Consider the following 17,055-nt stretch of genomic DNA (forward strand, 5'->3'; position numbering starts at 1 on the left):
TTTCTCATCGGCTAAGAAGCTCAAAGCAAAGCTCGACCAAAAAATCGAGGATCTACAACAGCCGCAAGCCTCGAACCATACAACAACTTCTAGTTCCTCCTGTTCTTCCCCTTGATTTATAATGATCTTAGGTATAGCGCATTAGATCATATATTTGATGAATTTTGCGCTATAGAAATAATAAAATTATTAAATTATTATACGAAAAAATCCTTAGTCTTTATGCTTTCCACTTTTGCTCGAACAGCCAACAACAATGCATAAAACCATCCCTTCTTTCTCACCTGAACTCTTCGTTAGATACGGTTTGTTTACGCTCGAGGAACACCAAGATGGCGGATAGTAACCGTTGCTAAGGTATTGGTCACGTGGGTGAAACCCAAGGATAGACGGCATTCAAAGACCAATGAAAGCCGACTATAACCGCAGCAAATAAGTACGGATATCAAAGAACCTTTCTACCGGAAAACATTTGAAATTGCCCATATTCCCGGAGAGAAATTCAAACGAGAGTTGTGGAAAAAGTGTAAACAAAGCACCCTTTAGCGCCAAATCAGCACACGGAAGACCACAGTGACGCATGCGCACATAAAATGCCCTCGACCTGTCGACTTAATCTGCATATTCGGCTGCGCTGTAGTCAATAACCTCTGCAGTTAGCTTCTTGGCAATGGAAAACAATGATCAGAAAACGGGTAAAAAAGATTTTGTGGATTTTAGTCCTTTTGCTGACAGCTTGTGTATCTTTTCAGCTAGGTTTTATATGGAACACGGGTTCTTTCTTGCCAGACATCGTTCGTGAAGAAGCAGCTGAAGAATTAGATGACGGTAGACATTTGCAGCTGAAAATTGATCCTTCAAACTCTAATGCAAAACCCTCAAGCTCCACAACAACTCCTACTTCTCAAATGTGTCACAAAACATTTCTTATAACCAGGAGATCTTGTATGCAACATTACGATCTTCTAATAATTATCTCATCTGCTCCCGGTAATCACAAAAGAAGGAATAACATTCGCAAGACATGGGCTTTCGAAAGAGCCTTCAGACCACGATGGACAACAGTTTTTCTGGTCGCTCAAACACGGGAAGAAGGAGTGTCAAACTTGTTGCTAGACGAAGATGAAACTCATAAAGACCTTGTGCGTGCAAACTATTACGACCACTACTGGAATCAAACCCGAAAGATACAAATGGGCTTCGAATGGGCCGTAAGGTATTGCAATTTCTCGTTTCTTTTGAAGATAGATGACGACGTGTTTGTGCATATTCCAAGAGTCCTCTTCTTCTTAAGAGCGACCACCACGCCGAAGAAAAAGCAGTTTACGCTGGCTGTCATTATGCGAACATGGGCCCTCATAGGAAAGGTAAATGGATGGTTACTTACGAGGAATATAACGAGACGAGATATCCGGATTTTTGTCCTGGCTTTGGATATATTTTATCGCACGATGTTGTAACTGCTTTTGTTGACACGTTCTCTTATTTGCCGTTCTTTCGACTGGACGATGTTTACGTTGGCATGCTAGCGAGTAAGAACGGGATAAGTATTACAAATCATAGAGGTTTTGAAGTGTGGCATCCACGTGGATCTGTTTGTGTTCCAACAAAGGATACTTTAGTCAGACATGATGTTGGAGAAGAGTGCCAACTGAAAATGTTTAATTCAACCATTTTCCACGAGTAGTTCAATGGCGTGGTTAATACATACGGTTTTATCCGTTACCTGTTTTAGCGTAGCTTATTTACAGCTTTTTAATTTTGGATATGCGTTGCTTTAAAAGACAAATATCAAAATTAAGGTACTGAATGTCACAATATTTACTCAAAATGAGATTGAGTATCAGAGCAAGTCATATATCTGTCGATATTAGCAGCAGATACCGAGGGACGTCTGTCGCAGTTTGCGTTAGAGCATCTCAAGCGTGTCGCTCATTTTGATGTTGCTCGCGTTCTTTTCGAATGAATAGGGACCTTAAGCAGTCAGAACGGCAACGCCAAGGAAGACTTGGATTAAAAAATGAATTTCTACTCTTAATTAGAATTTCAAAAATAGCTGCACGAGCTTACTGTCTCATACTGCGCCACAGCTCAACTTCAGTATGACGTATAAAGTAGCCTTTGAGTTCCAAATGGAAGTTAAAATATTCGCCGTTGCGGTTTCGGTTGGCAGACGACGCAAATTTTGGCGATTTCACGTTTCTGTTGTGCATAGAACGGCTAAGAAATGTACAAAGTTTCAAAATGCACGTGCTGAGCTATTGTACTGCCAATTAGATCTCTTGTTTTCCCACGTCCTCGTTGCCGTCGCCGTCGTGGTTGCTGAAGGTCCCTAATCTCTCTCCAACGTATGCTATTTGGGTTTAAGGGTATCTGATGCTACAATATTTTACCGGCATAAGTTATCATGAGTGCAGCTGTTCAGAGCTTTCTACTTTCCTAAGTTAAAGCAAATAAAGTAATCGTAGGTATTGTATGGTAAATCCACTATCTTGATCATTGCATGAAGGACAGTTGACATTCAGAGCGATGAAAAGGGTTCTGTCCTGGTGTACCGGTTCACAAGGGAATTACCATTGTTCTTTCTTTGTTTAGGAGTCATTGGTTAGCTGCTGTGTATTGTTCGGTCTTTTGTATCGGCTCTTGTGAACCGGTACACGAGGACAGAACCGATGAAAGGAGTCACTTGTCAAATATATATTCTACCTTGCGCAAGGCGACACACCGGTAGGCGGGAAAGGCGTTGATAGAACTGTGCGACTCCTGCCATTTGCAAGCGCTTTTAAGACCTCTTGTAAAATCTTCTGCCCTCAAAGTTTAGCTCTTAGCAGAAAATATTTTAATGACTTTCCTTTCCGATGTGATAGCAAGGGTTGGCTTTATGGTGTTATTTCCCCATCTGAATATTCCTGAGGTTTGGCAAACCCGGATGAGAATGTATAACAAAAAGCAATATTTTCCTCTGCGCAAGTGCTATTTCCTTTGGTTACAATGAACATATGAAGTTCATATATTTGTCGTATTAAATACGTATGATGCACGATCCTTCGCAGTAGATAGCGCTATTTATGCAATAGCGAAAATCAGGCCTGAAAAAAATCAGGCCTGCACGGGATCATATATGAACTTCATATATTCATTGTATCTGTTTTGTCATCACGGGTTTATTACGAAGCAACTGAACGGCCTGCTCCCAGTTGGCTTGTTAGCTCAATTGGTAGAGCGCTGCATTAGTATCGCAGAGGTCAGTGGTTCGAATCCCGTACAGGCCTGATTTTTTTTTATTCAGGTCCGAATTTCGCTATTGCATAAATAGCGCTATTTACTGCGAAGGATCGTGCATCATACGTGCTATTTCCTTTGTTTGTAAGTATACTTTTTACCCCACAGAAAATAGCCCCGGAGATTCGTCTCTCAAAACCCTCATCAAGTTATCCTCTATTTTGAAAACTCCGTACGCTTTTGTTAAACGTGGAGCGCGAGAAAGTCGTTCTTAGGAGGCGTATGGCTTCTCCGTTTAAGAATCCCGTATTTACGCTTGGTGGAAAAAAATTCGTGTATTGGAGGGTCTCTGTCCCTTTGCAATGCGTTTGCGTGTCAATGGTCGATTCTCGTTAAATAATTCGCGTCTAGAAATGTAATTTCTGCATTTGATATTGTTCACAGAGCCATCGGCTGTTTGTAAAAGCTGCCATTTGTGTAGACTGGTACTTAGGCAAGACTGCAGTTTCGATTCTTTCTGAATCTCGTCAGTTACCTCCCAAGAACGAATTCATCACGGAGGAATGACGGGAGTCGCGCAGGTCCATAATTCTTTCGAAAGAACGGCAACAGATGGTAAATCCTGAGTACACTCTAAGTATATTCACGCTATCTCGCTGCCACCAAAGATGTTCACTCGACCGAATGCAAACGACTCAACTTTTGTTTTACGACCATGATGCAACGCAATCAGAGTGCGCCACACCTTGTAAGTTACATTTAGAATAAAATTTGAAAACGGCGTCATAATTATGGTAACGTATCGTGCGTGTCCGATTTGCTTCACTTAAACTGTCAATCAGAAAATTGCTCTTGCTTGTTGTTCAATCAAGAAAAAAAGTAAATTTGCATCTGGACTTGATTTGCATAGATATGGCTTAATGCTTACTTCTACTCTTAATACCTCCCTACTTTCCCGTCTGTCCAGTTTGTTGAACGCCAAATGATTTGGTCCCCAGACAATAATTATCACTAAAATTTTCCCATCATACAGCTAAACAATCGTGCAAACTGAAGGTACCCATTAAAAGAGGCACTCCACAACAGTAGCCTTTAAGAATTGTCTAATTGTATAGATAGCAAACAAAAAATTTCATGTGAAGGTTCGAAAGTAAAGTAGCAATACGAACTCAAATTCGTATAGATAATAAGGATCACGATCACTCACACTTTCTGGGAAACCAGTCGATTTTAAATCGTCACGATTTATAAGTCACTCGATAAACGATTTAAAGCGAGACTCGTTTGTTTGTGAATAGAAACGAGACTCGTTTGTAGAAACGAGACTCGTTTGTAGAAACGAGACTCGTTTTTAGAAACGAGACTCGTTTGTAGAAACGACACTCGTTTTTAGAAACGAGAGTCGTTTTGCGAAAGAAGGCTCGTGTGCCAAACTTTGCTCTTGGCGCATGCGCGGATGTATAGTTTTTTTTTTCCAGGGTAAAGTTTTAGGTTCAAGATAAGCTGGGATTTTGCTGCAATATGTTATGGTAATCTCTATTTTCTTTTTCTTGGGATTATAAAGTGCAGGGAAGGCCTTAACCGATAATTTTATAGAGCTTCTAGCATAAATTTCAGCACATAAAGTAGCACTAATTAATTAATTAAGTTGAAATCTTGAATCGGATCCTATCCCATTACTAAAGTTAGTTCATCTTTCCACAACAAGAGGGAAGCCAGAAATTAAAACCATGAAAGATGTACATTTTGATAAATAAAAATTAAATGCTGAAATTTCATATTCATTATGCAAGGAATATTTCATCATATTTTGCTGTTTTAGACTTTTTTTCCCTTTAAGTAGACGCATAGCTGCTTGAACTTGGGCTTTCTATATCGCACATCTGGAGTTATCTTTAGGAGACTGCCCTATTGCCATTGTTACTGTCGTTACGCAATTTTTTCATTTCCAATCATGAATAAGTCTACTTGTTTTTATTTTTGCCTGCTGGAGTGTAATGAATGTTGTTATGGTACTAGACAATAATCAAAATAATAGGAGTAGGTTCCTACAGATGCTAAAGGTTGAAATTGAAGGGCTTTTCAATGACTTCGCCAAGTTTTAGATAAATTGAAGGACCTCTTTTGGAAAGGTTTGCATAAGAAAGTTTAAAATTATTTAACAGTATTTCTCAGCTTTTCTATTAGAGTACTGCAATTTTTTACTTGAAAATTGCTAAGAAAAAGCATTGCAAAAATCAAGCTCTAGTCCTCAAATTCAAGTACTTTCAGGAACTTGAATTTGTTATTTTTGAATTCAAGCATCTTCAAAGACTTTCAAGGCTTTTATGAACTATGAGTAGGTAATGCACTTGCCTTTAACTGCAAGGAGAAAGGGAATTTTTTATCTATTATTGATATCGAGTCAAAGTTTGTTGCAAAATGTTCACCCAAGGGGAGTTGTCACAAATCAGTTGATTGAAGCAATATTACTTTTCAATAGTTCATGTTGTTTTTAATAGAAAAATGTCTGAATATTGAATATCGCTGATGGCCACGACAAGAGAAGTAGTACTATTTACAGTTTTAGTATATTCAATTAGAGGGATTTGACTTTCATTAGATACCAATAGGCAATACACATATTTTGACCTTTTTGTGGGTTAAAAATACATGTCATACAAAAAACTGAAAACCTCATTGAAAACCCTGTGCATTCATTATTATTTCTTACAAGATTTTCAAGAACTGATTTGCTATTAACTGAATCAGACATTGTTCCTTCACTGTAATCACTTTTAGGATCTAAACTTACTTAATTTAATTCAGATGTCAGATGGTTCTTATTATCTCCCTATTTTTTCCCATGCTACCATAACTATTTTGCATAAGTCAGCCAGTACATTTCGATGATTTTTATTAATATTCAAGATTTATTTATTTAACACATGATAAATATCATTGGTTTGCATTTCTGTGAATTCCCATCCCAGTCATCAACTGTGGAAGAGAAACAAATACAAAGAGTTAGGTGTGAATTTTGAGTGAAAGTCAATTTAAGACGACAGGCATGGGTAATAGGAAGATGAAACACTCTTCAACTAAAAAAGGCCTTCTAGATGGATGATTTGACTTCCAAGAGACAAGAAGGAACTCTAGGCCAAAAATGATAAATAAGGTAAACCCAGAAATGGCAGTGATTATAACCATGGCAAGGAAGGGAATTAAAGAAAAAGGAGAGGAAGTTATGAACTAAATCAACTAACTTGTAAGAGAAAGGGCTGACAACTTGGCATTTAGTATTCTGGTTATTTATTTATTTATTTTTTTTGGGGGGGGGGGGGAGAGGAAAGGTGGGCCATGTTACTTTAAAATTCCACAATAGGATTTAAATCATTCACACCTGCCACCTCTATTCATTCACAGCTTCATTGTTACAATGTAAAGATCCATCACTTGCCATTAGACAGTTGTACTGGGGAAAAAAGAGCAAAAAACAAGTGGGAGTATGTCTTTCTAATGACAAAAAACTACAACTAACCCTATTTCAGAAATTTTGGCTTAAATAATTTTTTATTATAGCAATACCAAACATCTCAGTGAGTCAACCAGACTTGTTCTCAGCGAGCCAACTAGACTTATTCTCAGCAAGCCAACCAGACTTATTCTCAGCGAGCCAACCAGACTTATTCTCAGCGAGCCAACCAGACTTATTCTCAGCGAGCCAACCAGAATTATTCTTAGCGAGCCAACCAGACTTATTCCCAGCGAGCCAACAAGACTTATTCCCAGCGAGCCAACCAAACTTATTCCCAGCGAGCCAACCAGACTTATTCCCAGCGAGCCAACCAGAATTATTCTCAGTGAGCCAACCAGACTTGTTCTCAGCGAGCCAACCAGAATTATTCTCAGCGAGTCAACCAGACTTCTTCTCAATGACCCAGATTTATAAAGTCCAGTATCCTCAGCAAGTCAAAGCCCAGTATCCTCAGCGAGTCAAAGACCAGTATCCTCAGCGAGTCAAAGACCAGTATCCTCAGCGAGTCAAAGACCAGTATCCTCAGCGAGTCAAAGCCCAGTATCCTCAGCGAGTCAAAGTCCAGTATCCTCAGCAAGTCAAAGACCAGTATCCTCAGCGAGTCAAAGTCCAGTATCCTCAGCGAGTCAAAGACCAGTATCCTCAGCGAGTCAAAGCCCAGTATCCTCAGCCAGTCAAAGACCAGTATCCTCAGCGAGTCAAAGCCCGGTATCCTCAGCGAGTCAAAGCCCAGTATCCTCAGCGAGTCAAAGTCCAGTATCCTCAGCGAGTCAAAGACCAGTATCTTCAGCGAGTCAAAGCCCAGTATCCTCAGCCAGTCAAAGACCAGTATCCTCAGCGAGTCAAAGCCCAGTATCCTCAGCAAGTCAAAGTCCAGTATCCTCAGCCAGTCAAAGACCAGTATCCTCAGCGAGTCAAAGCCCAGTAACCTCAGCGAGTCAAAGACCAGTATCCTCAGCGAGTCAAAGACCAGTATCCTCAGCGAGTCAAAGACCAGTATCCTCAGTGAGTCAAAGACCAGTATCCTCAGCAAGTCTAAGAGCAGTATCCTAAACAAGCTAAGAAGAAAGCATTTAATTTGGGGCCAGTCAAGGTATATGGATCCTCTACAAGTGATAGCTTTAGATTTGCAGCAAATTTAATTCCAATAAATGCTATGAGTCTTAGTATTATAAGCAAGTTGAACTATAGATACAAAATAAGGGACAATCATACTAACCTTTGGAATAAAGCTCCAGGGGAATTGTCCGAATTTCTGCAAAAGAACAAATATGTTAGCCAAGTCACTGGTACCACTAAATAAGGAAAAAATCTAAATGAGAGTGAAAAGGAACCATTGAGTGCTGTATAATTTTTTAAATATCATCCTGAACTTTGATCAAGTGGAAACTATTTTAAGAAGTTGATTCTGTTTGCTTTACTTGCTTTTCATAAAAAAATAGCTGTTGATAATGGGTGCATAAATACTCCTTTTCTGAATTTTAAACTTGATTTCAATGTTTCCGATCAGCGGAGAGAGTGATCTCAGGATAAACAATGTTCTTCCTATTTTAAAATTTATAAATGAACTCTTAACATATTTCCAAGGTTGTGATAATTCCAATATCTAATTGACTTGGCAATTACCTGGTTTTTGATAGTACATTTTTTACTAAGCCAAGTCATCTCCTAACTCTCCTAGGTTGGATATTCAAGCTCTTTTCCTTTATAACTTGGTTATGCAATATGGTTAAATTACTACAGATTGCTAAAATTTCTGTGCCTTTTCTCCTGAGCGAATAAATACGAAATGGAAAGTACAGAAACATATCTGCCTTCTGAGTTGTTTCAATTCTTCATAATGCATGAGATAAATGAATGAAAATCCATCAAAATCATAACCTCCACGCATCATGGCTAATGTGGCATTACACTTCTATGTTTCTTTCCTTTTACTTCATCTGGTAATTTGTCTTTCAAATGGCTCTAACCAAATGATAAAGTTCAGTGGTTGAGATTCTGAACTTGCATACATTGTTTGGACCTCACAATGAATTACAATAATTTATAAACAATATTTGGCAAATGAAAAGGTCAACTTTTGGTTTCACCGTCGAACAGCATACGTACTTACGTAGATCACTGTACTTAATTCTCACCTTGAATAAAAATAAGGGGCCACCCTTACACTCGTTTTTCACGTGAATAACCTTTTCACAGGAACAAAACATTGAGCCCTACTGACTAAGATTTACCTAATATTATGGAAATAACAAGAAAAGGTCTTGAACCAGTTAGGAGCTTTCTTTTTAAATTGTTTATTGAATAAGAAATGTGGAGACAAATAATACCGCAAACAATGCATAATGATAGTTGCTTGGTCCCGCCAGTTACTTATTAAAATTAGTTTTAATTTTTAATCCAAGAAAAAGGTAATCTTCGGAACGAACCAACATGACAGAGTTAAGAATCGATCTTTTGATGTACTTGGTTAAAGTAGTTGATTAGCTTCTCCGTGTCCTAGAAAAATTCGGCGTTTTAACTGGGCCAGACTCCAAATCAAAGTAAATTAAGAACGTATCCTCGTTTGCAAGCGAACTCAGTTCAAGGTCAGATCACGGGTTATCTTTACTTTCGGAAATGTAGTGACACAGATTTCACAGGGAACTTTATAAAGAAAAATTTCCCAAATCCTTATAGGAGCTGCCTTCGTTTTTTGATCCATCTCAAACCTCCAGTAAACAAGCCTGATTGTAAATAGTTATTGAATAATGAAACGCTGGGGCCAAATTTATTCAAACATGGAATTGTTTCGCGTAATTCCGCTCAAAACCCCTTTGGACAGGAGGGTAATCAAAACCTTTGCTTGGCATGTATGATACTGTAATAAGAATACGTGGCACTAGCTTACTTGTAACATAAGTTGGACTGTGAACTTATAAAATTCAGCTGAATTTAGTCACGAACTTACCCGACTCTCGACTCTTGCCTTGTAAACAACGTAGCAACCGGTATCATTTCAAAAGCATAGATGTGTCATCATGTAACAGAAATGGATTGTTTATGCGATGTATTCCACTACATTCCCGTTAAGCAACTTCTAAAACGACTGCCATTCTCTACACACGCGTACCATTGTGGCTGTAGTTGCTGGTTTCCTCTCTAAGCCATAACTAAGTCTAAGCTGTCACATCAAGTTGGAACACGCTGTGCTTGTTAAAAATTAAAAAAACATCGAAGGGAGAAAAAGATAAGGCTGAAGGCGTGCACGAAGCCGGTAAATCTAAGATGTAAAACTACGACCTTGATGGCAAAGTAAAAATTTGAATGACATTGCGGGCGAAAATATGAAGACTGTGTGCGCATTCGATCGATGTGGGTAAGTTAAGGCAGGAATAAAATCGAGACACTGACCCTTTTCTTACGGGCAGCACCTGAAAATAAATGTCAATCACCTCGAAAATACGGTTCTTCCCTCGCACTGTTCTCACATCTGCCCCTAGTTGTGGTTTTTAACCCTTAAAAACAGCCATTCCATGCCTGAAATCGTATGGAATCCCCGCCTGGAACATCTCACTAGCCAAGCCTCACTAAAACAGAGTCGATCCTGCTGTGGGCAGCACTCGAAATATTTAGGCCTTTTATCCCTCTTTAAAGCCATCAAAACCTTTCAAAGCGGGAACCAGAGTAAATTGTGGTTTTTTTAACTTTCTTTCTGTTGTGTCTGTGCCGCGTGGGTTTTTCCTCGCAAAGAAAGAGCTCGAGAAAGCGTGTTTCGATAGCCACATTTCTTCAACTACAGCCGCCATATTTGTTTTTCTTTCAAATTTCCTGCCTTGTTCCCAGTACTTCACGTTATTTTTCCGACCAAATGCTGACCTGATCGGCGGAGATCGGCCGACAGTTACCGATCGATTGTAATTTGAATAAAGATCGGCAATGCCGACTGTACTCGCGCGAAGCACGCGCAATTGGCGGAAAACTTGAATGAATGCACGTGTTCACATGCTTCTTCGCGAGGAAAGACCCACGCGGCACAGACACAACAGAAAGAAAGTTATATTCTAATTCGCTACCCCGCTCAAACGAATATAAAACAGTTATAATAATTCAATAACTAACCACAACTGGGGTGTGTCAACACGAGCCGTAGGCGACCCTCTTTATTATGCCTTCATCAACAAAATTGATAGGAACGGTACATCAACGAAATGAAAACTTGCAAATGTAAAAAAAAAAAAAATAATAAAGCAAGAAAAACCACCTCACAAGACAATCTAAGCTATGTTCGTATATGCAAAGAACTACTTCTAAGAGAAAGTCACAATCCCTAGTCATTGGGTAATTAATATTGAGGTTGTGGGGACGGTCGTAAGACGCGAACATAAAAGACAACACCTCGAATATTGTACGTAGCCTACCGCTAATGAAGCAACTGTAACAACATACCATGCAACGCCCCAAAGAAAGGGTTACCTAACCCATGATAAATACAGAAATAGAAAAAACCGATCGAAATAGATTGAAGCCAATAACATTGAAGCTCCCGAGGATAAAGTCTTCAAGGTACTTTCAATGTTACCATATCTTTTGATTTTATTTCCATTAAAAAATTCATTTGATATTTCCACTGTTAATCCGAGGAAGATGTTACTTAAAGACTAGTTTAATGTTCTTTCACAAGGTCAAGCTCAGTGGGGATGGGGCTGCTTTAACCCACAACAGTGGCCTTGTTTTTTCATTCTCACTTTTGGATGATGGCCAGGCTGTCGTGTCTAGTTCAGGTAATATATTTATGTGCAAATTTGGCAGCATATATCTCTTATGAAGGGAATGCCATTTTTTACAAAATAATCCTTGTTTACCTTTAATTTGTCCAGGAAATCATACAACCTCAGTGATTAAGTGTAAGGAGGACTAAGATACTTTAAGAACCAGCCCCCAAACTATCATTGAAGTTAACTCCCTCTCAAAAGAAAAAGTCCTAGAGTTGATGGAAAGCAACTGAAAACCCAGCTCTATCTTTGTGGTGACTAGAGGGTTAACAAATCCAGACATAACTATTTTCTAACCACCTTTTTTTGAGAAGAGCACATACATGTATGTGGTTTATGCTTTTTTTACCTGTACCCTCTTAAAAAGCCAGATATTATAATTATGGTTCACTTTTCATTATAAATTATCAATCACTTCATCATTAATTCAAGCATAGAAAAAAGGTAAAAAATTGTTTAAATAAAAATAATGTTATTAATATTGCAATGTAAGTTTTTCAAGTTCAATTTAAGGCATTCTCAGTAAAAATTAATTATTTACTGTTCCATATATCTTTTTTTTCCTCCAGTTTCTTCTACTCTGTATGGGTATGAAGGCTGCCACGTGTAAACATTCATGTGTTTGGTGTACATGTAGCAATGAAGAAAGGTAACATCTGTGAGTCAAATACAATAACTTTATTGACACTTCCCTGGTGGGGCTTTTCAGTAACAATACATAATTTACTTAAAAAGATGATATACATAACAACAAAAACTAAATACAATTTTATCAGTAAATACTTACTTACACAATAAATTCTCAATCACTGGTTGTAGCCATTCACACAATTACCATATGGGCCTCAACAACTGCAACACTCATTAATATTTAATTTTTAATATCTTACAGGAATGACTTCACCTAGCCTTTGACTTTTTTCTTGAAATTGAAATGCAATTTAAACCCTGGATGGTATAAGGATCTCAGATGCCATGCACAGCCTCTTTTTGACATACCGATTGAAAGGGTCATGATTGATGAGCTCCACATATTTCTGCAGATTACAGATATTCTAGAGAAGGGTATTATCTATGAAGTTATTGACTGGGATGAGGTAAATGAAATAAAGATAAAAAAGATTTGCCTGTTGTGTAAAGTCTACAGTGTAATTTAAAGAAAATTTGAACAACAGCAGTTTGCTTTAATTTCTTGTTCATTTATTATGAACATAAAGAATAGATTTTGTTGCTACTTTGAAAGATGATTTCAAGAAATCAAGCAAAGACCAGAGGGGAATACATCTGAAAACATTCCTTGAAGCTGTTAGAGTGTGTAGTGTATCCCTGTGAATTTGGACAGCCAAACAAGGAAATTTAGACTGGACATCTCTTAAGGGAAATGAAAAGAAGAAACTGTTAACAAGCCTCCCCTCTAAATTCTTTCTACCTCCTGAGGTTTGTGAACAGCTGACCAAATTGTGGAAATTAAGTACAATTATACTGTTTTGAGTTGATTTGCTCCTAAATTTTGTATGAATTTCAACTTGTTACCTGCTTTTTTTATTAAGTTATTTGTTTATTTATTTATTTTTTGAAATATCATGCATCTGTTTATTATGTACAGGATTTCAAAGAACTTTATGAAATATTTGGAAGTTGGAGTCCGTCTGAGAAAGATGGCCAGGATCTCCTAAGCTAGGTAATAATATGGCCGTCACTATATTCAGACAGACTAATTTCAGTGTCAGCTGCAATTATACATTCTCACTGAAATATTTATTTCTATGTAGTTACATATATTTATTATATTTACTGTAGGTAAAAGAATGGGCTCTTCTGCTTTGCAGTTTGAAATTAGAGGGCCTGAATAAGCCAAAGCAAATCCCATAACACCTTACATACACATTATGTTATGCCACCTTCCTGGTTTACTGCAAGAAATGAGATCTGTCAAGTCACTTACTGGCTAGGGTATGCATATCATAGTATAGCTATATCTCTACTGCATACACCATGCAGAAATACCTGTACTCAAGGATTACAAGTTTCATTAACATGTACAATATACGTGCCACACTTTTAATCCACTGGTGATCAATATTTTTCAATCTGTCCTCTTTTTTTCGCTGTCATTTTGCAGGTGTGGAGAAGAAAAATGACAACATGTAAAAATACTTTCAAAGAAAATGTACTCAATGGGATAGTTGTTGCTAGATTTTGCTGGTAGAAAAAAGGATAGAGGTTTTGGAGCATGAGGGATGTGCCCATAAACATAGAAGTTACCAAAAGAGGGAAATCTCCTATTTGGAACAGGGAAAGAATCTAGTTGTGGAAAAAGTGTAAACAAAGCACCCTTTAGCGCCAAATCAGCACACGGAAGACCACAGTGACGCATGCGCACACAAAATGCCCTCGACCTGTCGACTTAATTTGCATATTCGGCTGCGCTGTAGTCAATAACCTCTTCAGTTAGCTTCTTGGCAACGGAAAACAATGATCAGAAAACGGGTAAAAAAGACTTTGTGGATTTTAGTCCTTTTGCTGACAGCTTGTGTATCTTTTCAGCTAGGTTTTATATGGAACACGGGTTCTTTCTTGCCAGACATCGTTCGTGAAGAAGCAGCTGAAGAATTAGATGATGGTAGACAGTTGCAGCTGAAAATTGATCCTTCAAACTCTAATGCAAAACCCTCAAGCTCCACAACAACTCCTACTTCTCAAATGTGTCACAAAACATTTCTTATAACCAGGAGATCTTGTATGCAACATTACGATCTTCTAATAATTATCTCATCTGCTCCCGGTAATCACAAAAGAAGGAATAACATTCGCAAGACATGGGCTTTCGAAAGAGCCTTCAGACCACGATGGACAACAGTTTTTCTGGTCGCTCAAACACGGGAAGAAGGAGTGTCAAACTTGTTGCTAGAGGAAGATGAAACTCATAAAGACCTTGTGCGTGCAAACTATTACGACCACTACTGGAATCAAACCCGAAAGATACAAATGGGCTTCGAATGGGCCGTAAGGTATTGCAATTTCTCGTTTCTTTTGAAGATAGATGACGACGTGTTTGTGCATATTCCAAGAGTCCTCTTCTTCTTAAGAGCGACCACCACGCCGAAGAAAAAGCTTTACGCTGGCTGTCATTATGCGAACATGGGCCCTCATAGGAAAGGTAAATGGATGGTTACTTACGAGGAATATAACGAGACGAGATATCCGGATTTTTGTCCTGGCTTTGGATATATTTTATCGCACGATGTTGTAACTGCTTTTGTTGACACGTTCTCTTATTTGCCGTTCTTTCGACTGGACGATGTTTACGTTGGCATGCTAGCGAGTAAGAACGGGATAAGTATTACAAATCATAGAGGTTTTGAAGTGTGGCATCCACGTGGATCTGTTTGTGTTCCAACAATGGATACTTTAGTCAGACATGATGTTGGAGAAGAGTGCCAACTGAAAATGTTTAATTCAACCATTTTCCATGAGTAGTTCAATGGCGTGGTTAATACATACGGTTTTATCCGTTACCTGTTTTAGCGTAGCTTATTTACAGCTTTTTAATTTTGAATATGCGTTGCTTTAAAAGACAACTATCAAAATTAGGGTACTGAATGTCACAATATTTACTCAAAATGAGATTGAGTATCAGAGCAAGTCATATATCTGTCGATATTAGCAGCAGATACCGAGGGACGTCTGTCGCAGTTTGCGTTAGAGCATCTCAAGCGTGTCGCTCATTTTGATGTTGCTCGAGTTCTTTTCGAATGAATAGGGACCTTAAGCAGTCAGAACGGCAACGCCAAGGAAGACTTGGATTAAAAAATGAATTTCTACTCTTAATTTGAATTTCAAAAATAGCTGCACGAGTTTATTGTCTCATACGGCGCCACAGCTCAACTTCAGTATGACGTATAAAGTAGCCTTTGAGTTCCAAATGGAAGCTAAAATATTTGCCGTTGCGGTTTCGGTTGGCAGACGACGCAAAGTTTGGCGATTTCACGTTTCTGTTTTGCAGAGGACGGCTAAGAAATGTACAAAGTTTCAAAATGCACGTGCTGAGCTATTGTACTGCCAATTAGATCTCTTGTTTTCCCACGTCCTCGTTGCCGTCGCCGTCGTGGTTGCTGAAGGTCCCTAATCTCTCTCCAACGTATGCTATTTGGGTTTAAGGGTATCTGATGCTACAATATTTTACCGGTATAAGTTATCATGAGTGCAGCTGTTCATAGCTTTCTACTTTCCTAAATTAAAGCAAATAAAGTAATCGTAGGTATTGTATGGTAAATCCACTATCTTGATCATTGCATGAAGGACAGTTGACATCAAGAGCGATGAAAAGGGTTCTGTCCTGGTTTACCGGTTCACAAGGGAATTACCATTGTTCTTTCTTTGTTTAGGAGTCATTGGTTAGCTGCTGTGTATTGTTCGGTCTTTTGTATCGGCTCTTGTGAACCGGTACACGAGGACAGAACCGATGAAAAGAGTCACTTGTCAAATATATATTCTACCTTGCGCAAGGCGACACACCGGTAGGCGGGAAAGGCGTTGATAGAACTGTGCGACTTCTGCCATTTGCAAGCGCTTTTAAGACCTCTTGTAAAATCTTCTGCCCTCAAAGTTTAGCTCTTAGCAGAAAATATTTTAATGACTTTCCTTTCCGATGTGATAGCAAGGGTTGGCTTTATGGTGTTATTTCCCCATCTGAATATTCCTGAGGTTTGGCAAACCCGGATGAGAATGTATAACAAAAAGCAATATTTTCCTCTGCGCAAGTGCTATTTCCTTTGGTTACAATGAACATATGAAGTTCATATATTTGTCGTATTAAATACGTATGATGCACGATCCTTCGCAGTAGATAGCGCTATTTATGCAATAGCGAAAATCAGGCCTGAAAAAAATCAGGCCTGCACGGGATCATATATGAACTTCATATATTCATTGTATCTGTTTTATCATCACGGGTTTATTACGAAGCAACTGAACGGCCTGCTCCCAGTTGGCTTGTTAGCTCAATTGGTAGAGCGCTGCATTAGTATCGCAGAGGTTAGTGGTTCGAATCCCGTACAGGCCTGATTTTTTTTTATTCAGGTCCGAATTTCGCTATTGCATAAATAGCGCTATTTACTGCGAAGGATCGTGCATCATACGTGCTATTTCCTTTGTTTGTAAGTATACTTTTTACCCCACAGAAAATAGCCCCGGAGATTCGTCTCTCAAAACCCTCATCAAGTTATCCTCTATTTTGAAAACTCCGTACGCTTTTGTTAAACGTGGAGCGCGAGAAAGTCGTTCTTAGGAGGCGTATGGCTTCTCCGTTTAAGAATCCCGTATTTACGCTTGGTGGAAAAAAATTCGTGTATTGGAGGGTCTCTGTCCCTTTGCAATGCGTTTGCGTGTCAATGGTCGATTCTCGTTAAATAATTCGCGTCTAGAAATGTAATTTCTGCATTTGATATTGTTCACAGAGCCATCGGCTGTTTGTAAAAGCTGCTATTTGTGTAGATACTTAGGCAAGACTGCAGTTTCGATTCTTTCTGAATTTCGTCAGTTACCTCCCAAGAACGAATT

General features: G+C 38.7%; 1 protein-coding gene, 2 long non-coding RNA genes and 1 pseudogene across 4 annotated transcripts; 3 read left to right on the top strand and 1 right to left on the bottom strand.

The window, feature by feature from the left end:
- The first annotated feature begins 138 nt into the window (after positions 1–138).
- LOC148736217 (beta-1,3-galactosyltransferase 5-like) lies at positions 139–2,476 on the top strand (annotated as a pseudogene).
- Positions 2,477–6,101: 3,625 nt separating this feature from the next.
- Positions 6,102–10,530, bottom strand: LOC148736218 (uncharacterized). Its single transcript, XR_015998984.1, has 4 exons — positions 9,690–10,530; positions 7,959–7,994; positions 6,605–6,676; positions 6,102–6,201 (listed from the first exon to the last, which is right to left on the bottom strand). It is a non-coding gene; the product is annotated as an uncharacterized LOC148736218 (long non-coding RNA).
- A 1-nt stretch (position 10,531) lies between these two features.
- LOC148736219 (uncharacterized) lies at positions 10,532–13,796 on the top strand. 2 transcript variants are annotated; one of them, XR_015998986.1, is made up of 5 exons: positions 10,532–11,502; positions 12,063–12,142; positions 12,386–12,930; positions 13,100–13,174; positions 13,294–13,796. It is a non-coding gene; the product is annotated as an uncharacterized LOC148736219 (long non-coding RNA). The 2 variants fall into 2 exon arrangements; XR_015998985.1 differs by having other exon boundaries at positions 13,100–13,796.
- Positions 13,797–13,813: 17 nt separating this feature from the next.
- Positions 13,814–16,667, top strand: LOC148736220 (beta-1,3-galactosyltransferase 5-like). The gene has a single exon (XM_088754161.1). The coding sequence runs from the start codon at positions 13,969–13,971 to the stop codon at positions 14,971–14,973; it is 1,005 nt and encodes a 334-aa protein (XP_088610287.1). The 5' UTR covers positions 13,814–13,968; the 3' UTR covers positions 14,974–16,667.
- The last annotated feature ends 388 nt before the right edge of the window (positions 16,668–17,055 follow it).

The sequence above is a fragment of the Stylophora pistillata genome, chromosome 3 (genome assembly GCF_964205215.1).
Source record: "Stylophora pistillata chromosome 3, jaStyPist1.2, whole genome shotgun sequence".
NCBI lineage: Eukaryota > Metazoa > Cnidaria > Anthozoa > Scleractinia > Pocilloporidae > Stylophora > Stylophora pistillata.

Bases quoted from the DNA above. Each gene is read 5' to 3' on its own strand.
- LOC148736220 (XM_088754161.1), top strand. From the start codon at position 13,969: ATGATCAGAAAACGGGTAAAAAAGACTTTGTGGATTTTAGTCCTTTTG.